Consider the following 27,508-nt stretch of genomic DNA (forward strand, 5'->3'; position numbering starts at 1 on the left):
GGCAGGGAGCGCAGTGCCTGCGTGCCAGGAGCTCTGCAGCCCTGTCTGCCCCTGGGCACGGAGCTGGGGCAGCATCTTCCCTCTGCACGAGGCTGAGCTGGAGCAGCATCACCCCACAGGATGAGGCTGAGCTGGGGCAGCATCTTCCCTCAGGATGAGGCTGAGCTGGAGCAGCATCACCCCACAGGATGAGGCTGAGCTGGGGCAGCATCTTCCCTCTGCACGAGGCTGAGCTGGGGCAGCATCACCCCACAGGATGAGGCTGAGCTGGGGCAGCATCTTCCCTCTGCACGAGGCTGAGCTGGGGCAGCATCACCCCACAGGATGAGGCTGAGCTGGAGCAGCATCTTCCCTCAGGATGAGGCTGAGCTGGGGCAGCATCTTCCCTCTGCACGAGGCTGAGCTGGGGCAGCATCTTCCCTCTGCACGAGGCTGAGCTGGGGCAGCATCTTCCCTCTGCACGAGGCTGAGCTGGGGCAGCATCACCCCACAGGATGAGGCTGAGCTGGGGCAGCATCTTCCCTCTGCACGAGGCTGAGCTGGGGTAACATTTTCCCTCTGGAAGGCTGGAGGGGACTCTGCAGTCCCACCAGAGATCACCTGGCTGAGCTGTGCAGAGCCTCCTCCACCCGTGTCCAGGTGGTTTTGGGTAGCTCCAAGCCCTGCACACCTGGGGGTTTTCACACACGAACCAGCTCCCTCTGAGCTGTCCCTTCACCCCTCCTCAGCCTTTCCTCCCTGAGGTGTCTGTCTACCCCCCACCTCCCTTTAATCTAAAGCCTCACCAGGAGGCAGAAAGTGCAGCTACTCAAGGTAATTAACAACGCTTTACCTGCTAATTCCTCAATAATTAACAGTTTGGATGTTATTGGTGACTGCTGCAGTAGGTAAGCAGCACTGCCCTTTAAGGATGAAATGAAGCTGCTTTCCAAAGTCATCAGTGGAGTGTTTTGGATCTGGTTTTTATTCTCAAGGTGAAATATCACAACCATTCAGCACGTGCCTGATTTCCCTGCTTTTGTCTGCATCTATTGCTGGTTTGGGGTTTGGACTTTAAATCCTAGATGCAAAGGATGTGGCTGACCCTTGAAGACGGAAAAGGTGACAAGCAGACTGCAGAGTTAAACAGAGCACAGCACTGCTACAGGAACTAAGGAGAACTTTTTCTTCTCCTTTTCACCTCTTATTTTCTCCAAGAAACAAAGTATGCACATTTGGATTTTACTTCTTCTCAAAGCTTTACATGAAATGGCTTTTAAGCCAAGTTCAAGTATTCTGTCACTTTTGCTTTGGGGAGATGTTATAGAGCTGCATATGGAAATTAGGTAGTGTAGAACTCATTATATTCCTATATAATTTGATAGAACCACTTGCAGTCAGACCTTGATCTTATTTTGGGCCTCTTCATTACTTTCCAGAGATGAAAGATTCCCCTCTCCTCCTCCGTGCCTCTCCTTTTAATGCTACCTTACCCTTGGCACCATTAAAGCAACAGAACATCATTTCCAATGAACTTTATCGTTTAATCTGTCCCCCCAGTGAGGAACACGGTGTTCAGGCTATTTATAGAACAATGCACAGAATGTGGAGTTTAATGGATCCGGGCCCTACAGTCACAGATATCCTGGCTGGGTAAAGGGGAGCTTTGCCAGGGCCACGCTGACAGAGCTGGCCGGGTGGTCAGGCAGCCCTGGAGCCCCGGGGCTGCTCCCTCCTGCTGTAAATTCCTTTTTGCTCCCTCTCCTCCTGAGCTCAGCGTGGCTCACACCTAGGGAAGCTCTCACTCCTCTGGGATTTTTGTTTCACAAATTCCATCCAGCCTGTGCTGTGTTCATGCACTCCGCCAGGCTCACACCCTGCTCTGTGCAAGGACTGGCTTTATGGACCCTTTCCCCTGACTGAATTATATTTTACACACCTGCTGAAACCCAGAACTTCCTCTCTGCTGAGGGTTCCACAGCACCAGCCCAGCTGAGAGACAAAGCCACCCCTCTTCCCTTCTCTCTCCCTTCTTGAAATAATAACAGAAGAAATTCCTGTGTGCACTTTTCTATAGTCTGAATGCTGGAACAGGTTCTTGGAGCTTGGGTCAGAATTGCTCCAAGGATATCACTAAAGAGAATAACCTGGAATAACTGGAATTGTTATGGAGTGTAAATCAGAACTTGTCTAGAAATTTATTACTTTAAAAAGTCACAAGGAAAGTCGCTCATGTTTTACTACATCATTAATAGGGATGCTGCTGTTCTGCATTAGTCCAACCTAGGGTCAGTGTTTCACTGGAAGCCAAGCATGATGAGCAGCTGTCTGCGTGTGATTTATCTGTCTGTCCTTCCTTATCTGCGTTTTCAGAGCTGCCTTTTATAGCATCTTTCACACAGCTCACACCCCCAGTTAATAGCTATGAAGTGTTCAGGGGCTGGAGGAATTAACAGAGTTTGATCTGGTGTCACCTGCCAGGTCCTGGGCCTGATGGATGAGCACTAATTAATGGTGTGGAGCTAATTAATGGCAGCTGCAGGGAGGGAGGGAATGGCTCAGGTGGTGTCACCTGTGGGACAGGTCCCTGCGGGCAGCAGCCAGGGGCTGTCCCAGCTCCATCCCCTTCCCCAGGTGTGAGATCTGAGCCCCAGCTGAGCCAAGAGCTCCTTGCTGGCAGCCAGAACTGCCCACAGCTCCTCACAGCACACCAAAGCTGTGGCAGTGCTGCCCTTCCTGCTGGAGCTGCCCCTGCCTGCTCCTGAGACGTGACACAGATCTCCTGCACTGGGGAAAAGCCCTTCCCAAATCCCTGCCCTGCTGCTGCTTGGCTGCAGCCTCCAGAGGAACTCTGTCCCTGCTCACATCCCTGTGCTGGCAGCCACAACAGCTGCCTGCAAGCTGGGCTGCCAGATGTGGAGGGAAAATCCTGCCAGGGGCTGGCCTGGGCTGGACAATCCTGTTTGAATTCTCTCCTGGGCTGGACAATCCTGCCTGGGGCTCTCCTGGGCTGGACAATCGGGGATTTTGGCAGGATGGGGAAGTGTTACCTGCAGGATCAAGGTAGCAGCACAGAATCTGATCAGCAGGAGCCAAGCCCAAAGCAGGGCAGGGCTTCCCAGCCCTCAGTGCTTTGATGCAGCTCTCCTTGACCAGGTGATTCCTGCATTTATCTCAACATCTGGGATGGAGTGGGCAGCATGAGCCGTGCCAGATCCAGCTGTGCTACAGAACGGGAACATCTGGCCAGAGGCTGCCACAAACTGGGCAGGGACAGCGGGGCTGAGGTGGCCCAGCAGGGCCCTGGGGGCATCACTCGGTGCCTGAAAATCCCAGGCTGTGTTCTGGAAATGTGAAACAGAAAATAAATGTGGAGCAGCTCCTGGATACGTGTGGAAGGCATTCCAGCTGGGCATGAGCCACTGCTGACAGCAGCCTTTAATATTCGGGGGTATGGGCTTTGCTCTGGAGCTGAACCCATAAACTGGAGCTCACTGATTTCAGCTCTTCCTTCCAGAGGAGACAGCTCCTTGTCTTATACAGTCTGGGACTTGGGGAATTTGGAATAGCTGAACTGATGGAAAATGTTATTTTGCTTTCCTCGATGATATGAAAGAGAAGAGGCAGGATTCCTGGTTGGCTAATTTGTTTGTTTGGGTTTTTTCCCCCTGATCTCTATTAAGGGATCTGCCAAACAGAGAAATACGTACCTAGCCCAGCAAAAACGAAAAATCTTTAAAAAAATAATAATAAAGCTTTTTTTCCCGTCAAAGACTGTTAAATATCAACAACAACAAAAACATTTTCCACACAGATTCATTCTGGTTGAAAAAAACATGTTCTTTAAATGTCAGCCAGCTCCAGTTTTAACCTTATTGTTTCTCTCTCCCCCTAAGTTCCCGAGCTGTCCCCTGCTGGCACTGAGTCATGTTCTGTTGCTGAGCTCTCCTTAGACAGCTCCAGTCACTCTTTCTGGCCCTTCTTTTCCACGCTCTGAAGTTCAGTAACCCACCTCCAAAATTTAGGGTGTCAGCTGAAAACCAGAACCTTTGAAAGCTGCCTCCCCTGCTCTGCAGCAGATCAATGATCACCATGGCCTGGTATTGGCAGGTGTGTGGGCTGCCTTTCTCACGGGTAGGGATGACACAAAGCCAGCACTGAGCATTCCCAGCTCCCCATCCTGAGCTCTGCTGCAGCTTCCCGAGGCTGGAACAGCCTGTTCCTCCATCCTCCCGAGGAGCAGCCAGACATTTGTGTCCTGCTCTGCCTCCCTTGTGGCTGGAGCCCCTTTTAGGCATCTCCATAGCTCCTGTTCCTCAGCTGCCTGCGTGCCAGCCTCTCCCGAGGGGATGGAAGAGCTCCCTCGGTCCCTTCCTCCCTGCCCAGCATCCCTGCTGCTGCTGGAGCTCATTTTGGTGCTTTCCTTCCCCTGGAGCCCAGTTTGGTGCTTTCCTTCCCTCAGACTCAGGGTGCACCTCCCTGCCCAGCCCCTCTGCTCCCTCTGCTCTCCCAGCCTGGGCTGCAGTTTGCAGCTCGATATTGGAGCCTGATGTGGAGGCAGCTCTGCAGAATTATTCTGGTTATTCTGTCCTGGCAGTCCTGGCCTTGCCTCACTCGGGGTTTGGTTCTCTCCCTGCAGCCTGTGGGATGGAATGAGAACTCTGCCTCCAGGCTTTTGCAGCTCTCTGCTTGTTCTCAGAGCAAAGGGCACCAGGTAATAAATGGAATGAATTGAGCACCCTGAGAGGCTGCAGTGGTCAAAAGCACATTTTCTGCAGACTGGAGCCGAGTGCTGTGCTGCCCAGGGTCTGGATGTGCTGCAGCTTCAGCCCCCGTGGAACGCAGCCCTGTGGCCATGCCAGTCCCCCTGGGATTTCCAGCTGCCTATTGAGCAAATCCAGCTATTCCATGGTAAATGCACTCCAAGCAGGGCTGGGTTTTTCTTTTTGCCCGCAGCACCTGAGCATTTCCATTTTTGCTGATGCTGCGGGTAGCCCATTTTCAAAGGCCACCCTTTGAACCTTTGCTTTCCCCCAAGTGAGATCCAGAACAGCCTCGCCGAATTTTGCCCTGGGGGCTCTCCTGTGCCCCGTGCCACCCCAGCCCCCAGCCCCGTCCTGTCCTGCAGTGTCCTGCAGTGTCCCTGTGGCTGTCCTGGGACAGTGACCCTGTGCCCCGGGACTGTGCCAGCCCTTCTGCAGCTCCCAGCCCTGAGCTGCTCCCTTCCCCACTGCTGCTAAAGGAGCAGCCTTCGGAGCTGCCAGCAGCTGCCTCTGCTTTTCTTGCCAGGGTGGGCAAGTGGGAGGTGTTGTCCTCCAGCCAGCAGAGCTCCTGTCTCCTTCTCCTCCGTGCTGCAAACTGAGCACAGCACAGGGGCTCCTCCAGCATCATCTGAATTACAAAGTCATTCTATTGTCAAGCCTTTTAAGTGTCACATTCTCTTTTAAAACCAAGGCTGTGACATTCACTGAAGAACAGCATCGCTTCAAAGTCAGGAAGGTCTATTCTTAGCACATCAGTCAAAAAAGGGGGGGAAAAAAGAGTCGTTGGGAAGGAAAAAAACACAACAATTTTACCAGAATGAACCTTGTCACAAATGATCAATTCATCTCCCATTCACACTGACCTGCTCCTTGCTGCACGCCAGGGGACAGAATTTGATGCCACGGCGCAATGAATTAAGATTTGCCAGATCTCCTGGTAATTAATTGTCTCACAGTACAGGTTTGGCAAAGAATAATTTATCTTTAAAGCAATTAGATCACTGGTAGTTGGGCTTTGTGTTTTACTGGGTTTTTTTCTTTTTAAGGAACATTTCTCCCCAGTTAGTTGAAGAATAGATGCTGATGAGTAACAGCCACCTCCTGGTATTTTATTCACGTTACTTAAATACCTCTTCCTGCTAGACCAGAGCCCCCTCACAGTGAGAGGCAGAGTCAGGACTGAGCAGAGCAGAGCAGAGGGGCTGGGCTGCGTTCTGGGTTTGGAGTGCAGCCCCTCAGAAGCCCCAGGGCTGGAGAGCCCAGCTTCTCTCACACCCACCCTTCCAGCCTGGGAACGCCAATGCAGCCTGGTGCTGTGCAGCACTTCTGCCTTTGGGCACTGGGAAATCTCAGTCTGGTTCATATAAAAACATTTATAAGGTCTGTAGCCTTGTTTTGAAATCTACCTGTACACCATGAAAGTTATGATTCCCAAACTAAACAGAACTTTCAAAAGCATTTATCCCAACACACGCCCAGGAAATTGCTCTTCAGTCCAAAGAGAAGCTCCTGGAGTGCTGCTTCCCAGCTGTCTCCTAAATTCTCTTATAAGGAGCTTCTGCTGGTGGGTTCTTCATATTTGAGGTCTGAGAGAGCAAAGAGGTTTTTCCAGCCTTCTTGAAGAAGCAAATGAGATGGGGCAGAGCTGTAACTGTTTCTGAGGACGGGACTCAGTTCAGGGTGGGATGATGCTGGAACAAGTGTGGCATCAAAGCAGATCCTCAATGTCCCTCTGCACCTCCTGGCCAGCTCCAGGGGGACTGTCATTAATGTGCTTCTCTCTCTTCCCTGCTTTTTAGTATTCATGAAGTGTTGATCATGTGAAAATTACTCACACTTCTGACTTGAGAAAAGTTTCTGTACTGAGAAATTCCACCAATATCAAGGGAATTAGAAATTCAAATGGGGGGAAATTATACACTGCGTGTGTCAATACAGCAAACCTTGATAAAAGCTGCACTCCATCATACTGGCACCAAAGGTGGTGGCACTTCTCCCTGTTACCAAGTGGATCACAGGCCAGTGAAGAAAAGGAAAAGCTGAACTGGAGGAAGAGACCTGGGTTTGCCCCTGGAGAGAGGGGCTGCCCTGTCCAGGAGCACAGCCCTGCAGCTCTGGCTGTGCCCCAGGCTCTTGCTGGCCCATTGCTCCGTGCCTGGCTGGGGAGCAGCTCCTGTCTCTGTTTTGGTGCTGCTGCAGCACAAGGGGAGCTTTCTTTCACAGTCTTCAGTTCTTGAAATGGGCTGTTGGGCACTGTCCCAAAAACCTCTCCCCAAGCCTCCCTGTCCTTCCCACACCTTGACACCTCCCCTGTCCCTGTGCCAGGTGAAATCCCAAATCCTCGTGCCTGGGTGCAGCCTCACTTAGACAACTCACTCTGCAACACCTGAAATCTGAAATTCACTGAAAGGAAGCACCCTGGATCCCTGTGCCAGCTGCTGCTGCTGAAAATCACCGAGTGAAATCTCTGATCACCCTGGATCCCTGTGCCAGCTGCTGCTGCTGAAAATCACCGAGTGAAATCTCTGATCACCCTGGATCCCTGTGCCAGCTGCTGCTGCTGAAAATCACTGAGTGACAGAACTGATCACCCTGGATCCCTGTGCCAGCTGCTGCTGCTGAAAATCACTGAGTGAAATCCCTGATCACCCCAGATCCCTGTGCCAGCTGCTGCTGCTGAAAATCACTGAGTGAAATCCCTGATCACCCTGGATCCCTGTGCCAGCTGCTGGAGAGCAGAGCATGGCACAGAGTGGCCTTTGCCACTCCTGTGTCCTTTTACCTTTACCTGTACCTTCCTTTGTCTCTGCTGCGCTGTGTGTGATCAGATCAAGAGCCCCCCTCCAAAGCACCTCCCCTGTCCCACATGAGCCCTGTCAAACCTCAGGCAGGGTTTGTACAAGCCAGCAGTGACTTGCAGAGCTGCAGCTGATTCCTGCACAATTCTGTCTCTCTGCTACTCCCCTTTTGTGTTTTGACTGCCAAATTTTGTGGTTTTGTAGGTCTTGTATCTGAGCTCTCTGCTGTCAGCTCCCTGAGATGCAAGAAGTAGGCACGGCCCAGATGCCTGCCTGAAGCAGAAATAACACATTTTTCTACTACTGTTCTCCATCAGGTCCCCTGAGTCTTGAATTTCTGGCAGACAGCATTCCACAGGGAGAAAAAGAACCTCAGGCCTTTGGTTTGCAGTTGTTGTAGAAACCTGATTCTGGCTGTGGTGTAATTCAGCAGATTGAAATAGAGATCTAGCAAATCTGTTACACTCTCTTAGTGACTCAGTGAGCTTCCACTGGCAAAAACCATTCAGAGTTTGGAATATTCAGTAATCCCTTCACATTTCCAGGGGCTTTTGTGTATTCCCAGTGTTGCAGTCCCACTTTGAGGGGTGTGTGAGCTGGTAAGTGCGTGTTGCTGGACGATGTGATTGAAAGTGCAGAGAGACAAGGAGCGAGGCAGCCAGGAGGACAAAGAGCTCCTGGGGATGGTTTCAGGTTTATGTGCACACAGCTCTCGATCTGCTCCAGACAAGAACATGGGGAAGGTGAGTAATGACAGCCCTTTGCTCCTGATCTGAAAATACTCCAGCACAGCGCATGCAGGAGGGAGGGCTGAGCTGGTGCTTTCATGGGGCACATTCTGCTTCCAAGGTAGGATGTAGAAATTATCCTGGCTGGACTTTGGGTCAACCAGAGCTCAAATCTGGTGGGCCAGCTAAGTTATCACCTGGGTGTAATTTTGTGACATATAACAGGAGCATTTTGTACAAGAGTCCATCCAGCTGTGTGTGAGGTTTCCACATTAACCTGGTGTGAAATGGCTCAGAGCTGGATGCCACTGGAGCATTAAAACACATGTGGGGGTTCTGCAGCTGAAATGTGGCAGCAGTGGTGTTTCAGACCACAAGTCCTGGAGAAAGCCAAGCAGGAATCACTGTGCCATGTTTTGTTCCACTTTGGGGTGTGTGTTTTGTTTTGGGGGCACTGGCAGCTCAGTCCCTGCCTTGTTCTGATGGAAACAGCGAGTTTCCATCAGTGCCAGCTGCAGGGTGTGAGTTTGGGCACCTCCTTTGTGTTGTCTGTGTTTGGGGCTGGGGGTTTGTCTGTCCCGTGTCCCTTCCCCAGAGCCTCAGGGCATTGGCAGCTTTTGGCCACGGTTTGGGGCTGGTTTGGGGCTGGTTTGGGGCTGGTTTGGGGGTCTATCTGAGCGTGCAGGGGCTGGGCAGGCCTGCCAGGCTGGCAGGGTGGCAGGTGGCCCGTGGGCAGGAGGGGTCACTCACTCACCTTCTGCGCCCGGCGCTTGTCGGCGCGCTGGTTCTGGTGGTAGATGCGGCTGAAGTTGGAGACGATAACGGGCACGGGCAGGGCGATGACCAGCACCCCGCTGAGCGAGCAGATGGAGCCAAAGATCTTCCCCGCGATGGTCTTGGGCACCATGTCCCCGTAGCTGCGGGCACAAACACAGAGGGGGCCCCTCCTTCAGAGCCCGAGCCCCGGCGGGCCCCGGGCACCACCCTGGGCTGGCCACAGACACCCTGGGATGGTCAAAGCCACCCTGCTGCTGCTGCTGCCATCCTGGGATGGTCACAGCCACCCTGGGTGGGTCACAGCCACCTGGGCTGGCCACAGACACCCTGGGCTGGCCACAGACACCCTGGGTGGGTCACAGCCACCCTGGGTGGGTCACAGCCACCTGGGCTGGCCACAGACACCCTGGGCTGGCCACGGCACCCTGCTGCTGCTGCTGCCATCCTGGGATGGTCACAGCCACCCTGGGTGGGTCACAGCCACCTGAGCCAGAGCCCACTGCAGGGACAGCTCCTGGGATGCCACCCTGGGATGCCAGGGATGCCTGCTGCAGGGACAGCTCCTGGGATGGTCACAGCCACCTGGGCTGGCACCAGACACCCTGGGCTGGCCACAGACACTCTGGGCTGGCCACGGGCACCCTGCCCTGCCTGGCAGCTCAGCTCACCATGCCAAGGTGCCTCTGGGGCAGAGCAGAGCTGCTCGGGCAGCTCTGCCTGGTTGAATTCTCACCCTCAGTGCTCTGCACCTCTCCAGCAGATCAGCCCCAGCAAACTTCAGCCTCTGCCCTGCTGGGGACAGGTTCATGTGTTCCCTTCCTGCTACAGGTGCAAATGAGAACTGATTTACACTCCATTTCAAACCCCGGCAGTTTCCCTGCCCTCTGCACACACAGAAGTTTGGGGGTTGTTCAAAGCTGCATTCAGTAAAAGGTGAATTCTCAGGGATATGAGAAAAATGTTCAGTCAAAGCTCTGCACTGGGCTGGACCCAACAAGCTTCTGCTGTAATCTGTGCTGCATAAAGAGCCTGTGGAGCTGCTGGAGCGAGTGCACAGGAGCCCATGGAGATGCTCTGAGGGCTGGAGCCCCTCTGCTCTGGAGAAAATCCGAAAAGTGGACTCTAGACAAGGCCCTGGTTGCTATCAGTTGGTATTAAGGATTTCTGTGGTTATCTTTGAGGAGTTCTGGTGCTTGGTGCAGCAAATGTTGAAAAGAGAAATTATTTATTTCAATTGAGGCTTTATTTTTACGTTGGATGTCAGTCTGTGACCAACAAAGGCCACAGACTCTTGCCTTAGACTTTTGTCACAGACAAAGAGCTTTAAAGGGAAAACAGCTAAGAATAATTTACACCCAAGAGGAAAAACAAACATTTCAAAACACGTTTTTTCTCAGCTGAACTTCTTGTCCCCATGCAAGAACTGGTTGGCATGAGGGGCTGAACAAGAGCCCCACGAACAAGGTTGATTTATTTATCCCCAGCAGAATCCTTCTCCTGCCTTCACCCGCAGCAAAACCCCTGAGAACACCTCAAATCAATAGACTGCTCTTCATGTCTCTTAATTTCTTAGCTGCTGCTTCATGCAAAGATCATTTCAAAGCTCTTGCTAAGTGACAAGTTCTTCTACCTCATTTCACACTGCTCAAAAAAAAAAAAAAGAATCTCACTCTCCTCCTGCTGGCCCTTAACACAATAAGGCTGAAAATTAATCACATGCCTCAGACATGACCTCAGTGACCTGGAGCACGGAGAAAAAGCCCCTGTGCATTGGCAGAGTAGGATAATAAGTGTCTGGCTGGCAGTGTGTGCCAGGGAGCTTTGCTCCCACACGCAGACTGAGTTATCCCATTACTGGCACTTCAGAGAAGGTGCTTTAAGCACCAGCAGGGAAGATGGAGGCCCTGGGGCAGGAAGGGTTTGTGGGGACGTGGAGAACCTCACTGGCACAGCTCCTGTGAGAGCCCTGCTGGGCTGGAGGCTCGGGGCAGGAGCTGGCACTGCTGGCACGGCAGCTCTCCCTGGGTCCCTCCCTGGGTCCCTCCTCCAGGACATCGGGCACCTGGGGACATTTCTGTGGCCTGGCTGGGCTGGCCTGGGGCTGGGAATTGTTATGAATAAATGCCCATTTATTTCAGGAACGGTGCCCTGGGGCTGGAACCTCAGCTCTGTCCATCAGAGGCGGCCGGAGCCCGGGCTCTGTCCCCTGCCCCGAGACCCTCCCGTGACCTGGGCAGGGCCTGAAGCTGCTGCTGCTGCTCTTTGGCATCCACAGCTCTGCAGTATGAATTGCTGGGAGACTATTCCTGGCCTGACGCTACCACAAGGTGCTAATGGCCCCCTGGCACATTTACACCAGCTGCAGTGCCAGCCCAGCTCAGCTGCTGCGTTTCAGTTTGCACTAACTGGGCACTTCAAACCCCAAACTTCTTTTCCCCAGACTGGAATGAGAGAACTCAACTTTCCCAATAATTTATTTACTAAAAGGCAACTTGTCATCGAGAAAACTTCTAGAGAAAGTGCATTTTAAGCAATTCATCAATAATCTCATTAGAGCAGCGAGGAGCTGGGGGATTTCAGAGGCTCTGAGGGGTGTCTGAGCTGCAGGGACCCTCGGAGGCTGCGAGTTCAGGGGGTTTGGTGTGACCTGCAGTAAACCACTGCCCTGGCTGTGCCTGGCTCCAGCTGAGGAGCTGGGCATCAATCCCTGCTCTTTGCTTGCCTGGGGGTGCTGGGTGCTGCAGGGCTGAGCTGCCCCAGGGCACTGACAGCTCCTGGCAGGCACAGGGCTCTCCTAATTCCTGCCTCACACACCACTGACAGCTCCTGGGGCTGGAGCAGGGACAGGGCTGTCCCCTGGTCCCAATTCCTGCCTCACACACCACTGACAGCTCCTGGGGCTGGAGCAGGCACAGGGCTGTCCCCTGGTCCCAATTCCTGCCTCACACACCACTGACAGCTCCTGGGGCTGGAGCAGGCACAGGGCTGTCCCCTGGTCCCAATTCCTGCCTCACACACCACTGACAGCTCCTGGGGCTGGAGCAGGGACAGGGCTGTCCCCTGGTCCCAATTCCTGCCTCACACACCACTGACAGCTCCTGGGGAGCTGCTTTACCCCTCTGACCTTCTGCCCAGGGCAGGAGAGGCCAAAGGGGATTTTGCTCCAGCCTGTAAGCGTCTGCTTTTAGGACAATAGGCACAGAATAATATCATTGTGTACTGCACAATAGGCCATGATTTTGAAAGCCTCGTGCCTGAAAGAGCTGGGATAAAGCATGGGATTAGCACGTAGCTTCCCAGTGCAGGAGATCCCTCTCTGTACTCCCAGCAGCTCTCTGGCAGTGCTGGGCTCACACAGGATTCAGCTGGCAGTTTCAGTGGCATTGCCAGCCTGAACATTGCTCCTGACAGCTCTGCCCCCCGTTCCACAGGTGCCAGCCCGAGCTAATCTGGCTCATGCTGCTTTGAGCCCCCGTGAAATAATGATTGTGTCACTTCCAGTAATCCAAGGGAACAGGAGCAAACATTGCTCATTGCTCTGCATGGAATTAACAGCTGGCAGGGGCTGGGTGCCTGGAGCTGTGGTTTCCGTTTAATTCAGCATCCTCATCCCCCCTGCTGGAAGGAGCCCCCAGAGCTGCTTTGGGCTGGAAGGGGCCTTTAAAAGCCATTTAGTGCCTGCAGGGAGCAGGGGCATTTCCCACTGGACCCCCATCCTCCCTCCCGGGATGTCTCCAGCGCCCAGCCGGGCTCCAGAGAACCCCAAAGCACAGAAGCACCCTGGGGTCCCACGAGGCTGGGCTGCAGTCAGAGCCACGAGGGTTTGGAGCAGGAGATCTGCAAACAGGCTGTCAAACGGCAGCCTCGAGCAGGAAATCAGCCGTGGCCACGGGAGTACAGAGCCTATTTCATGCTAGGATTCTTTTACATTAAATATACTTATTTTCTGCCTTGTTTGGAGCTGGGCAGTTCCCCAGCTGGGTATTCAACTGCGAGATCTGGCATGGTTTCACACTACTGTTTTCTTTTTCCCTGGCATAATTCATTTGCTGATGTTTTCATGGATGCTCTAGAAATTCTGCTGCAATTCCAACCCTCAGCCAAGCTGTGAGGGACGAGGGCTGGAGATGCCTATCAGCTCTAGCAGCAGCTTATCTTCAGCACTTGGATTTGCTTTGATTTTTGGCAAAGCTGTGGTCAGCAGTTGCTTAGTAGGGATTTTCCAGTAAAGTTGCCTTTTTGGTATTGTTCTGGTTTATAAATTCGTATTTCTTACTGAGTTTTGCGTGACAAAAGGGCAGAGACGTGTTCAAAATTGTCCTCCTCTGAGGAGAAGCGAGTTCTGTTGCTCCTGTAATGGGAGAGGGGAAGGTTATTCCCTGATGGATTTCCCAGGGCAGCCTGCACCAGCCCTCAGCAGAGGCAAATGGAGGCACAGCTGAGCCTGGAGCCAGCTGTGGGCTGGTCGCTGCTCCAGCTGTGCACAAAGGTGACCTGTGTGCATCCACGTTCTCCTCCCTCAGGAATTTTCACAGAGGAGACAGGGAAGAAAGAGAAAACAATTTTGATTTCTGCTCCTTGTTTTCCCATGTGGAGTGTGGTTGGAGAATTGTTTATCTGGGGTGTTGCTTGGTTGGATTCTGGTGAGGGTTGTTTGAGCTGCTGGACAATCCAACCCACCCAGGGCTGAACTCTCAGAGAGGGGCACGAGTTGTCAGTGAGTTATGGGAGTTAGAAAAGTAGGTTTGTAGTTTCAGTATCTCCTTTAAATAGTAAATTAATGTACTATAGCATAGTTATAATAAATCATTCAGCCCTCTGAGCTGGAGTCAGCCACCAGCATTTCTGCCCACTGGTTCACCTGCATTTCCAATAGCCCCGAGAGCAGCTGGTGGCAGGAAAATTCCTTCACCAGCAGCAGGCCCTGCCCAGGGAAACGGGAATGTTGTGAGGACTCAGGAATAAGTAAGGAAATAAATAAGCAGGTTATTTAATGCACAAAGGGTGGAGAATACTTCAGGTATCAGCACGCTGGTTCCATGTATTCCTCCTGGCTTGGATCAGCCCCTCAGCCCGTAGGCAGCTAAAACAGATGCTCTGAATTTGGGTAACAGGCAGACCTCCAGTTGAGGCTAAAAATGGGATTTCACTGGCAAGAAAAGTAGGCCAGAAAGCTCAAGCCCCTGGTCCTAAAGTGATGCAAGGCTCCCCATGGCGTGGTTTATTTTTCCCCAGTCAGTGAGGGGCTGATTTGGGGTTTATTTCTGTTTTCCCCAGTCAATGAGGGACTGATTTGGGGTTTATTTCTGTTTTTCCCAGTCAGTGAGGGGCTGGTTTGGGGTTTATTTCTGTTTTTCCCAGTCAGTGAGGGGCTGGTTTGGGGTTTGTTTTATCGTCCATCTGATCCAGGCATCTGGCATGAGAGCAGCTGAGTGCTGCTCAGTAATGCCCACTTTTTAAAAAGTGTTTGTTTTAATGGAAAATAAAATGTCCCAGATTAAGGCATTATTTATTTCTGGCTGCACACACTAAAGGCCTTTTAAATTACTTCATTCATTATTAATTCAAGAAGAATCCTCATATTACTCAGAATGAAAACCCTACACAATTACCTGCTCAGAGAATCCAGTTTTTTTGCATCCTGACTCTCTGTAAAAGGAATCTTTTTGGAGAGCGTGCAGGCTGGAGAGGGCAGGCAGTGCATTGAGCAATTAGACTTTTCTCCTAATAGCAGGGCTGAAGGCTCCCTGCCCTGTCTTAAATCCTTAACTGTGGTGTCAGCTTAAAGGAAATGCTGGGTTTTTGCTTTCATTTCATCCTCATCTTTTTCTTCTCTGTCTTTTTAAGCAGCTTGAGTGTCCATGCTGAGCCATGTCACATTCCAAATGATCCACATACTGTGCATTTTAATGAGCTGCTAACACTGATTATACAAAAAGCAATCTCAGAAATATTTACTGAGTCAAAAAAAAAAAAAAAAAAGCCTATGGGGAACTAATTAGCTTTTTAAGAATTGGCTTTTTGAAAGCCTCAGACTCTGGAAAAGTTGAACTTGGAACCAGTTTCAAAGAAGTTGGAGGAGTGCTGGAAGAAAAGGGAGGGAGCTGTAATGGAGTATTTGTGACAGAGCATTCCACAGCCCAGGCTCTCTGCACAGGCCAGGAGATGCACTGGAAGCTGAACAGATAATAAATAACAGAGAGAGAAGAAATGCAAAGACTATGCAGAGAAAAGGCCCGTAATGCCTGGATCCTTTGTCAGGTTTTGCAGCCTTTCTGAGGGCTGATCAGAGAGGGAAAAATCTTTGTCCCTCTGTGCCTGGGCAGGTCCCTCCACCAGGACTGCTCCCGACACTGAGGCTGGACACTCTGCACTCCAGGCTCGAGGAAATTCAGTTAGCTTGGCACAGTGTGAAATGCAACCCAGGGTCTCCACATTCCCTGAATGTTTACTTCTGTCCCTTCCAAGAGAAAGTGATCCCAATAAGGTGACGTTTGTCCTCAGATGGCAACAGAGAACAGGAACTGGGAATTCACTGGGGCCAGGCCTGCAGTGCCCAGAAAACCCCATGAATGAGGGGCCAAATGTCACTCCAGAAAGCCAAGCAGGGGCTGCTCCTGCTGGGCTGGCTCTGTGTGCCCAGGACATCCTGGCATCAGGCTGGGTTCCACCTGCCCAGGGAACTTCATGACGCCTCCTTAATGGGCTTATTTACTATTCAGAAATGATTAATATTAATAAAACTATTAATAAATGATTAATAAATGATTAATACAACTGCAGCCTGCTCGAGGGCAGCTCAGAGCTGGCTGCACAGGGCTGGCTGTGCTGGCAGAGCCCCTGGCATCCCTCCTGCCCTGCCTGCCCTGGCACGCGTGCCTGCCGAGCTGCACAATGCTTCCTCAAGGCTTCCTCGGCCAGGAGGCTCCAGCTCTCCTTCCTCAGAGCTCTGCCCCGTCTGCTTTCTTTTCTGTGAATATAATTGCAATTTTTGGAAGCCCTGAAATCAATTTCCCCCCTCATTGCATGGATAGCAGAATACAAAAATAAATAATGAATCCCTGAGAAATGCAGGTGCTCTCTGCAAAGCCACTGCGTGCAGCGCAGCAGAGGGTGTCACAGCAGACACTGAAAACAAATGGCTGCTTCTTATGCTCTCCACTCTTTCATCTTTTATCTCTTTTATCTTCTTTATTAAAGAAAGGTGAGCTTTAAGCACCACACTGCCAGAGGAAGTTTATCCTCAGAAGAGTGTGGCAGCCAAATCAGCAAATCTTTCTGTGCAGGGGAAGCCAAATGCTCTGAACGAGCCCAGGATCTGATCCTGCTCCTGTGGGAGCAGCAGGGAGGAGGAGCAGAGCTTCCCTTGCCTTCCCTTCCCTTCCCTTCCCTTCCCTTCCCTTCCCTTCCCTTCCCTTCCCTTCCCTTCCCTTCCCTTCCTTCCAGCTGATTTAACAGCACACACAGGGTTTTTCTCCCAAGCTGATTTAACAGCACACCCAGGATTTTTTGGAGGGAGAAGTAAAATTCGCTTCCTGCTGCCAGACCCGAGTGCTCTGAGTCTAGAGCTGCCTGAATGTTTTATTCTGGTTCAGGGTTTTTCAAGCATGGACTAAAGGACCGTGCTCACCCTGTCGGTTTTGCTGGAAATGTTTTGGGTTTTAGTTAGGAGACAAACAACTGGGGGATTTTCCACCATCCCTTGCACAGGCTCAGATTGAAACCATCGGCTGCCACTGCCCTGCCATGTGTGCTGTGGGGAACTCCCCCTTTCCCCTCGGCCTTTCTTTTCTCCTGGAGCAGGGTGAGCATTCCCGAGCCGTCCTTCCCCTCCTGCTGCTGCTTTTTGGGGAGCTCAGCTTTCCCCTGCAGAGGGATGCCAGTTTTCTGGTTATTTTTAAAATGAAATAGTTTCCTGTTAAAATGAATGGGTGGGTTCAGGCTTCAATGGAACTCTGTTTTTTCCCAGTAAAATGAGCCTCATTCCCATCACTGTGCTCAATGATTCTATCTCCTGAAACCAGAGGCAGAGCTCCCCTGCCCACCAGTGAGAGTGGCAGGTTTGACATCCTGGCAGGAAAATGAGGGTGAAGCCCGGGCTGACCTCTCAGAGCTCAGGTTCCCCAAGCCCTGCTGGCATTTCTGGCGATGAGCTGGGCAGGTTTTGTGATTTTTGTTTTATTTCTTTAGCATAATCGTTGTGCTTTGAGCAGGAAAGCAGACTGATCCTTGTCTTTTCCCTGTCCTGTCTGACTCTCATCTGCAATGCCAGGGCAGCCCAAGTTCCTTGCCTTGCTGCTGGAACAGACTGCTTAAGCACTAAGCCCTGGTAATCCAGTTTGTTTTCCTCCCAGTAACTGTAATGGGAAGATTTGCACAGCCTGTGCCTGATGTAAGCACTGAGATCATGACAGTGCTCCCAAATCCTTTTATTTTAATATTTATTTACCCGATAAACGTTACATGTTTGTCCTTCACTTGTCATTCCTGGCAGGGGATTTAGCCCCAGGCAGATTTCCTTCCCTTCCCTTCTGCTGGAGATTTCCTGGCACGGGAGCCCGGAGGTGCCAGCTGCCCCGGTGAGGGGAGAGGCTCTCAGGGGTGGCACTGGGCTCTCTGTGCGACCCTGGGCAGCTCTTTTCTCCCCCAGTCTCACCCAAAAGCGAGCAGCAAGCCTCTCCTGCCCTGATCCCCACGTCTCCTCCTGCTCTTTGTCTAAGGGACTCTGCTCTTTGCACTGACAGTGGCCAGTCCCTATTTCCACAGTCACTATTTACACTTAGATTAAGCATTCCTTTTATTCGGTACCTGGCATTAACAATATCAAAATGCCATTTTATACAGTATTTGAGACCAGAAATTCCTATTGGAAATCAATGAGAACATCTTCCTAAAAAGTCAGTGACCTGACTGTCCCTTCTTATATAAGAAGTGTCTATATTTATCAGTGCTGATATCAGCTGCTGGGTTACCTGGCTGCCATGGCTCGCAGAGTCCTGGGATGTGTTTCTCACACAGCCAGTTCCTGTCAGGAGGGGGTGACCTTCACTCTGCACCGAGATTTCAGGGGCTCCCGTTTGGATTTAAGGCAGAAGCCTGCAGATGGAGGGCCCCAGCCCCAGAGCTCGCTGGCAGCCCCGGCCAGGGCATGGCACAGGAGAGGCTGCTCCTCCCCGGTGCCACTGCCAAGGTGACAGCGATTCCCTGCTCAGAACAGAGCTCAGGGAGAGCCTGGATCCCGTCCCAGCCTGCGGGAGGGACACCTCCTCCTGCCCTGGCAAATTCAGAGCCCCAGCAAGGGTGCAGGTGACCAGTGCCCCTGGGAGCAAGGCCCCTGTCTCCCTGCCGCAGTAAATCTGTGTACACTGCACATGACACCAGCATTTGTCCTCTCAAACCACAGAGGAACTGAGGCTCTGCTTGCTGAGCTCCAAGTTCTGTGTTTATTTGGAAGGCTTTATCCATACATGGGTATATGGCTATACATCTGTCTCCTGCATCTGATCTAGTCTGGGGTGTAATCAGTAAAAAATTGCAGGACAACCTCAGCACCTGTAAGCATTCTATTGGGAAAATGTGCAGCACCAGCAGGAATTCAGATTAAAGATGTTAAAAAAAATGTGTATCTTTTCATCAGTGCTTTCCTCCTCATTAAACACAGAGTTTGCTCGTAAGCATTTGCCAAATAAACAGGGAGAAATAGGCAAAAGCAAATGCTCTGCAATTCAGTTCTCTTGAATTTCCCCAGAAGGTTCACCTGAGCTTAATTTAATATCCCCTCATTCCTCCCGAGCCTCCTGTTGGGGCTGCAAAGCAGAGAGTGAGGAGGGGGATCTGTCCTGCAGGGAGCAGGGGGTGAGCAGGGAGTGAGCAGGGAGTGAGCAGGGGGTGAGCAGGGGGTGAGCAGGGGGCGAGCAGGGAGTGAACAGGGGGTGAGCAGGGGGTGAGCAGGGGGTGAGAAGGGGGTGAGCAGAGGGTGAGCAGGGGGTGAGCAGGGAGTGAGCAGAGGGTGAGCAGAGGGTGAGCAGAGGGTGAGCAGGGAGTGAGCAGGGGGCGAGCAGAGGGTGAGCAGAGGGTGAGCAGGGAGTGAGCAGGGGGTGAGCAGGGAGTGAGCAGGGGGTGAGCAGGGGGCGAGCAGGGGGTGAGCAGGGGGCGAGCAGGGGGTGTGCAGAGGGTGAGCAGGGGGTGTGCAGGGGGCGTGCAGGGGGTGAGCAGAGGGTGAGCAGGGAGTGAGCAGGGGGCGAGCAGGGGGTGTGCAGGGGGCGTGCAGGGGGTGAGCAGAGGGTGAGCAGGGAGTGAGCAGGGGGCGAGCATGGGACGAGCAGGGGGTGAGCAGAGGGTGAGCAGGGGCTCTGTCCTGCAGCCCTGCTGGGGGCTCAGAGCCCCCAGCCCCTGCAGGAGCTGCAGGAACTGCAGGAACTGCAGGAACAGATCCCCTCAGCCCTGCAGGAGCTGCAGGAACTGCAGGTTTCCCTGCAGCAGGAGCCTGTGCTGGGCTTCAGGTGCAGCTCAGGCTCTCACCAAGCGAGCCCCACCGAAGGGCAGGGCTGGGGCAAGTCAGACCGAGCTCAAACCTCGGAGAGTTTTTCTTTCACGTTTTCCTTCCCTTTAGCATGCCAGTGCAGCGTTCTCTGCCTCCGTACCTGCCGGTGGTTCTGCGTCAGGTGTGGCTTAACAAAGATCAGTTTTTTAATCAAAGTAAAATGTCAACACAATTCACTCCCTGGAGGCTGCTTTGATGTTTCACTTCTCCAGTTTACACCGGGGCAGAAGGAGCTGTTTGGGGAGTTCTTTAATATTCAAAAGGTGTTGGTTCAGTGCTGTTTCAGATGCAGACTCCTGTAAGGTCCTCTGGGCAAGTAATGGACTGGTTGGACTTCCAGTGATTTTTCACACCTAACAGCTCTGTAGATAAGCAAGGGCTGGCCTTCAGCTGGGCAATTTTCAGAGTGCATTTCTATTCATGAGCTGTCTAGCAGCACTGTTTCACAGCCACAGGAGCTGTTGGCATTTACGAAGGGAGGGGAGGGATGCGGAGCAGGGCTCAGCTTTGCCGAGCTTTGCCAAGGGAGCTGGGCTGGGGGTGCCTGCCTGGGGACACCCCGAGCTCTGTGCATGGGGAGGTGCCCACCTGGCACAGGTGTGCCAGGCAGGGCAATCCCAGAACCTTCCTAAGCTGCGAAACCTGCTCCTCCACCTGCTCTGCTGCACAGCTGTCCTGTGCGACGGGATCTTTGAATTCTGAACTTGCAAAAAGACCCAAAAACTAAAACCAACCAACCAAACAAACAAAACCCAAAAAACCAAAGTTGTCCCCAGGTCCGGGTGTCCTGGACCTGGTGGGCTATGCCGTAGCTGCTGTTTCAGGGACCCTGATTTCTCTTCAGCCCCTGGCAGGGCCGTGGGCTCAGGAGTCACCCGTGGGGGCAGAGGGCAGGAGCCCTGCCCTGGCAGGACCTGGCAGTGTCAGCACAGGTCCCGGCTGGGCGCTGCCCGTGGTGGTGCTTTTTTGGAGGCTGGCTTGAAAAGAACTCGATGCTTGTGTGGTTTTATGTAAATCGGGCTCCGTCTGTCACTGCCTGTTGTACGTAAAGGGGCTGGAAAATGCTTTTTTAGAAATGCACGAGGCAATTTCTGCTGAAATAACCACCGTATGCACTGCCACGACAGTGCTGCTTGCCATGATTGCAGCACAATTACCCACGGGCAGAAACCAAGGATGGTTCCTGCAGCTGTCCTGCAGATAAAATAGCTAAGATGGCAAGTTGGTATTTGAGAGGCAGAAGCCCCGAGCCGGGACAGGAGCACTGGCTCCGGCCAACGCCTGGCACAGCTGGCACGACCCAGCAGAGGCGGTGGCACCATCCAGGTGCTGCTCCCAGGGAGGGATTGTCCCTTCCCCACCCCAGGGAGGGGTTTGGGCTGCGAGGATCACGCAAAGAACCCTCGGGGCTGGGCTGGATGTGAACCAGGGCTGTAAAATCCTGGCCCAGCAGCCATTTCCCTACTTCACTCTGCTTTTCCAATTGTTATTAATAAAACATAACACTGTCTGTGTCTCGATGCAGAGAGACCTTAGTTCTGGTACAAGCCCTCCCATTTATTATTTATACAAGCATTTAACAGCTCTGGCATATTTCAGGATAACACCAGGCAGTTGTTTGCAAACCAGAATTAGTAACAAAACTATGAGAGACTTCAAAAGGGTTTTTTTTTAACATGAATGTGATTGCATGGCAATCACCCCTGGGTCAGGAATGAAGGAGAATGTGCTGTTTTCTGAGATTTTCAGCAGTTTCACCTCTTCCAGGCTGGAAGAGCCATTCAAGGCAGGGGGTATTTCATATACCTGTGTGTGTGTATAAATATCTCTATATGTATGGCTGCTGATTTAATTTATATATGGAGCAGGGGCTGGGTAAGAAGTGAAGAGATTAACTGTGCTGCCGTATCAGAACCAGGAAAGCTGCTTGCCTTTCCCTGCCTGCTCCCACTCCTGGTGGATGGATGGATGAGGGATGGATGGATGCTCCTGTGAGTGGAGGATTCTGCCTCCTTCCACAGAGGATTACCTTGCCCAGGCTGCTGCTGCAGCCTCAGAGGTTGAAGCAGCTCTGCAAAGCCAGGGAAGAACCACTGCTGTGCCAAGGCTCCTCTCAGAAGTGTCCCTGAGCAAAGCTGTGCGTGGAGTGGAAGATCTGACTGGGGAAGGTCAGGGCCCCCAGGAATGTTGTTCCAAAGCAGGGAGGGAGGCACAGAGTTCAGGCCATCAGACCCCACACTCACACCTTTGTACCCTTGAAAACAGCAACAAATCTCCTGCAATGAGTAAAAATAAACAGGAGGACCCCAAGTCCCAAGGATAAAGGGAGGAAGCTCTGTCAAACATTTGGAGAAAAACCCATTGATCCTGCACTACTGAAGTAGAGGGAATTTTATGGTTGGCTTTGAGGGAAGCAAAAACAAGCCTTTGAACTGAATTACTTCTTATTTTCATAGCACTGTAAAAATATCTCCAGCTCATATGGAAAGAAGTCAGTATTATCTCCACCTCCAGGGCACTGAGAGTGGGAGCCCTTGGAAAGCCGAGCAGGAAATGGGTGGCAGGGCTGGGAACTGCTTGAGACCTACATTTCTCCAACTTCAGCCCACTGAAAGGACCTTGTCGAAACAAAGTCCTTTTGCTTGCGTTCTCCAAAGGTGAGAATTCACATGATGAGCCTGAGCCTCCTTTCCAGCTCCTTTCTGGTGGTGGAGGTTAAACACTCAGAACTAGGTTATGAAGGACTCGAGTGCTGAAGAACAAATATTCCTCTGGTGACTTCTTGGTGGCCTAGTTCTGGGCCAGCAAAGTCAGAGGAGACAGAACATTTCAAATCACACCAAGCAAGTGCCGGAGGCACTTTCAGGAGAGGTCCAGGGAGATCTGCAAAGTGCAAAGTGCCCCTGGCTCGGGGACCTGCTGGTGCTGGGCTGGTTTGCAGCTCCTGGGACGGGCCTGGCTGGGCTGGGGATCAGCAGATTGGCCCTGAACCACCCCAGGGCCTCTTCTCCATCCCCTTCCCCTCTGAAACATGGAACTGCTGCTGCTGGCCACGGCTCAGTCCATCCTTTAGTTCTCGATGTGTTTGGTGAAGATATGAGTAGAAGTAGCACTCAGTTCTCAACTGAATGAAAAGGAAAGAACCCTTCAGCTGTTAAAGCTGTCTCTGCTCACTGGGAACAGACTGGCAGCGTTTTACAGGTGCAGAGGCTGCTGCCCTTGGAATGCCCTTTCTGTGGCTCTCAGCATGCAGCCTGCTCTGGACAGGGCACAGAGGGGATGCATGGTCCTGTATTTAAAGGTTTTATGAGACATGAAATAATTTTGCTAGTTAAAAGCTAAACTTTATAGTGTTTCTATTTTTAATTAAATATTAATTGCAGAAGTTGGCTCTGGAATTGACTGTTCAGATCATTTAATCCATATAGATGACCTTTACGTTGAATTTATTCTCTCATGCTTACACTGCCCTTCAACCCCATCTGGGCACTGACCTCATCTGCCAGGCTCTTCCACTCTTAATTAGAAAGATGCCGAGCCTATGCTCCTCTTTAATGTTTATTAATGTTCCTCTGCTGAGGATCCTGCAGGAGCTGCTGATTGCTGCCATAAACTTTCCCTGGCACTTCTTTGTGTACAAACAGCCAAGTGGTTCCTGCACAGCCTCCGGGACTCGGGTGCACTTCAAGGGGGCCAGGAGAGGGGGACCAGTTTCTCCTGAAGTTGAAGAGCAAACCCACCTCCTATGCTCCTTTAGTGGAACTTAAGCATTACTTGAAAAATCTTTTTTTTTTCCTCTCCATACCATCTTAATTCAGTTCTTTTGATGGTGATAAGCAGCTTTGTGCAGCATGAAACTCCCTACCAGGATTCTGAGCTGCCTGAGAATTCAGGTATAAAACCAACCACGGGCCAGCAGGAACATGTGTGTCCATGTGCTGGGAGCTCTGGAGGATTAGGTTCATTTGCAGAACTCTGTTTGCTCCTGTGAGATGTGGTTCTGCTTCTCCTGTCCATGCACGAGTATGAGCACCAGGATGGTTAAAGATGGAAAAATTCATTAAAATGGCAAGTTAATGACAAGTGTGAACCAGCCTGCTCTGTTTGCCTGTCTGTGGGACCCCGAGGGCAGAGACCTGACCACAGGGGGGTTTCCTTTGCACTTTCAATTGTTTGAGTTCCTTTGGCACACCGGGCTCCTGGTTTCTGCTGCTGCCATGCATTGAATGGTGAAAGCAAAGATAAAACCCCAAAAATCCACCCCAAAGCCCCAAAGAGCTGCTTGAGAGGACAGGGACAGGACAGGAGCCCAGAAATGCTCTGGCTCCCAGCAGATCCTTTGCCACACCACGGGCCAGAGAGCAGCACTCACTGCTGTGCCCAAAAACCATGCTGCTCCCAATGCTGCAGTGCCTGATGTCATTGCACAGCGCAGAGGAGGGAATGCAAAACAGGGGAAAACATTGAAATTATTATTCCTTCAAAATCTGCTTTGCCCTCTGGGGTGACAGTAACCACCGTCTGTGCAGTTTAGGATAACTGAGGCCTATCAGGGTGTTGCTTCACTTTGGGGATTTGACACATGGATCAAGTCCTTAAGCCTGCTCCCGAGGATTTGGAGATTTTTGTAAAGCTCAAATGCACAAAGCAGCCTCTGAGCTGCTGGATGGATCAATGCAGCTGCATTTAACTTTTTAAACAAAATCTGCCAGGCTCCTTCTCTTGCATCCTCTCCTGGAGTGTCTATTTAATGTTTGATAATTCTGCTGCTGTGCTCACTGTTGTTTTCCAACAACAGCCCCCTGAAAGTGGGCAAAAAATCCCTGAGCAGAAAAGCCACGAGCTCTTTAAGCACATTGCCTGGACCTCTCCCTTCCTCTGCCCCCCTTATAACAGCAGGCTGTTGTAATTCAAATCTAGACATAAACCTGCCGAGTTCTTCAGCTGGGAAGTTTGAAATGCCTGTGCTCAGGAGCACAGAAGGGCTGTGGCAGCAGCCGGTTCAAAGGGACCCCCAGCTCCCCCAGTCTCCCCAGTTCCCCCAGTTCCCCCAGTTCCCCCAGTCTCCCCAGTTCCCCCCAGTTCCCCCCAGTTCCCCCCAGTTCCCCCAGCTCCCCCAGTTCCCCCAGTCTCCCCAGTTCCCCCAGTTCCCCCAGTTCCCCCCCAGTTCCCCCAGTTCCCCCAGTTCCCCCAGTTCCCCCAGTCTCCCCAGTTCCCCCAGTCTCCCCAGTTCCCCCAGTTCCCCCAGTCTCCCCAGTTCCCCCCAGTTCCCCCAGCTCTCCCAGTTCCCCCAGCTCCCCCAGCTCTCCCAGTTCCCCCAGTCTCCCCAGTTCCCCCCCAGTTCCCCCAGCTCTCCCAGTTCCCCCAGCTCCCCCAGCTCTCCCAGTTCCCCCAGTTCCCCCCCAGTTCCCCCAGTTCCCCCAGCTCCCCCAGCTCCCCCAGTCTCCCAGGTTCACAGCTCTTTGCCATCTGACCCTGCACACCTGCTGGCCAGGGGGAGCTGGGTTTGCTGTCCCCAGCTGCTGCTCCTGGGTCAGACAAAGCCCCCAGGACTCCCTCAGCCCCTCCGGGCAGCACAGCCAGGCCAAGAGGATGTCTGTCAGTCAGTCAGGCAGTCAGTCAGTCTATCTGTCTGTCAGTCAGTCTGTCTGTCTGTCAGTCAGTCAGTCTGTCTGTCTGTCTGTCCTGGCACAGCAGGGCACTGCGGCAGCTGCTGGATGCATGGATCTGCTGTGGGCTGGACACCAGCACCTTCCCCCAGCACCTCGGGATGTTTGGATCCCACAGGTGCACAGGAAAATGGGGAATGCTCCTGGGGAATGCTCAGGAATGCCTGGGGAACACTTGGGGCGTGCTTCTGTGCTGCTCCTGGGGAATGTTCCTGGGGAATGCTCCTGGGGAATGCTCCTGGGGAATGCTCGGGAATGCCTGGGGAACACTTGGGGAGTGCTCCTGGGGGATGTTCCTGGGCCATCACGCCGTGCAGGGAGCACAGACCCCACATTCACCACCAGTCCTGCCAGGGGTGCCTGGCACTGGGAGCCCCAGGGTGGTTTGGGCTGGTCAATCCATCCTGATCCCTCCTGGGGGCTGAGCCCCCGGGTCTCTCCCTTCAGTGCCTCTGGCAGTGCCAGCCCAGCCTGGCTGCAGGGGCCGGGGATGCCATGGTGCCCCGGGCACACAGCGGCGAGGAGCAGCTCGGGCTGCTGGCCCTGCCCTGGTGCCCTCAGCTCTGGAAACTTCTCCTCCTCCTGAGCCAGCCCTGCACAGCTCCGGGGATGCTTCTATGAACGGACAGAAAACAAATCTGATTATCTCCCAGGCACGCGCTGCTGTCTGTAATTGCCCAGATCTGGACTTTAATTACTCAGATTGCTTCCTCGGCTGGACCAGGCAGGAACGTTCACAGAAAATGCTGGATGTCCTCCCCTTATCAGAGCCAGCCCACACCTCTGGGCCTTGGACTTGTCTCCTGAGAGATTGTACTTGGGTCCCGGACCCACACGTTGCCATTCGGTCACGCCTGATTTGTGGATTTGTGTTTGCATTCACCTGTTCTTGGACCTCGGTGTGTTTTTGGTGTGTTTTTCTGCAGGCTGGTTTTGTACAGCAGGAAAAGAGATCCTGGCAGTGAAACCTGACTGAAATCCATCTGTGCAGTTTGCACCTTTACTCAGCTCCTACACCTGTAATGTTTTTCACAGGCAGATGAATTTTGAACACAGGTGCTTCAGAAACAGATACTCCAGACCAAGGCACGCATTACACAAATCGAATTTAAAAATTAAATTTCCGATGCCTAGAGAAAGAGATTGCAGGGAGCTAAAAAAAGCCCTGAATCTGATGGTGAATATGAATATACCAGCAAGTCACACTTCAATAAACTTCAGAGCAGTAGAGGCAGGCCCTGGAAGAAATGCTCAGCAGGCTCTGCTTTAACCTCTGGCTGCAGGCTGAGCTCTGCACGTGGCAGCCCCTGGAGCCCTCTTCCCACTCCCTTTGGCTTCCTGGCTGGATAATTTTCCTTCTGCAAAGCAATGCTGGGCTGCTTGACTGAGTATTTCCAACCACCTAAATCTGGGGGCAATTATTTTAATAAATATGAACCGTGGGACTCCTGCCTAGGTCTGTAATAGGAATGTGATCTATAATACAGACGGCAGCAGTGCAGCTGCACTGTGTTAATTGAGTATACACCAAACATATGGCAATACACCTCCAGACCAACAGGCACAGAGCCCTCTTGGATGCAATTAGCTCTTGTGCATGCATAAAGAATCAGCCCCGAACTCCAAAAATGCACAAGTGCTGACCTCTGAGTGGGGGAGCTGCTGGTGCTAAACTACTGCACCTCCGTGGCAGAAGTGGTTCCTCATCACTGAGATGCTGCTGAGGCTGGGCTGTTCAAAAGAAAGAGAAATACCCTATTTTCCTCTGTTTCTGATCTCCTTTGGTGCGCAGCTCCTACATCAGAGCTCTGAGGAACCAGAGGAGTGGCTCAGGGAAAGGAAGGCAGCCCCAGAGGGAACGAGCTCCCACTGCTCTGCAGTTTGTGCAGCTCTTTATGCAGGTTTAAAGCAGATGGAGAATTTCTGTGCACTGTTACTGGCTGTGCAGACACCCCCAATCTTGGGCTGGCACAAACCTCTGACTGAGGGCACAGGATTCCACCAGAGCCTTGGGATGGGAAAACCCTGACTGAGGGCACAGGATTTCACCAGAGCCCCTGGATGGCACAAACCCTGACTGAGGGCACAGGATTCCACCCGACAGAGCCCAGCTGCTGCCTCAGGCCCAGCACAAGCAAAATACAGCAGGATCAAATGGTTTTGTGCCTCGTATGGCTTGAAGAGAGGGGAACTTCACTCTTGGTAGTAAATTGGGGGGGCTGTTATTTATTGTTTGCACTGACATTTCCAG

The 27,508-nt window shown here is 52.3% G+C and overlaps 1 protein-coding gene across 3 annotated transcripts in view; it reads right to left on the minus strand.

Moving 5' to 3' along the window:
• The window catches only part of KCND3 (potassium voltage-gated channel subfamily D member 3), a 95,958-nt gene that overhangs the window by 15,147 nt on the left and 53,303 nt on the right, over positions 1 to 27,508 (minus strand). For all 3 annotated transcript variants that reach the window (XM_021539495.2, XM_021539497.2, XM_021539496.2), the window contains exon 3: positions 9,023 to 9,185. In XM_021539495.2, coding sequence (XP_021395170.1) covers positions 9,023 to 9,185 — 163 coding nt within the window. The remainder of the gene's footprint in view (positions 1 to 9,022; positions 9,186 to 27,508) is intronic.

This window comes from Lonchura striata, chromosome 30, assembly GCF_046129695.1.
Source record: "Lonchura striata isolate bLonStr1 chromosome 30, bLonStr1.mat, whole genome shotgun sequence".
NCBI lineage: Eukaryota > Metazoa > Chordata > Aves > Passeriformes > Estrildidae > Lonchura > Lonchura striata.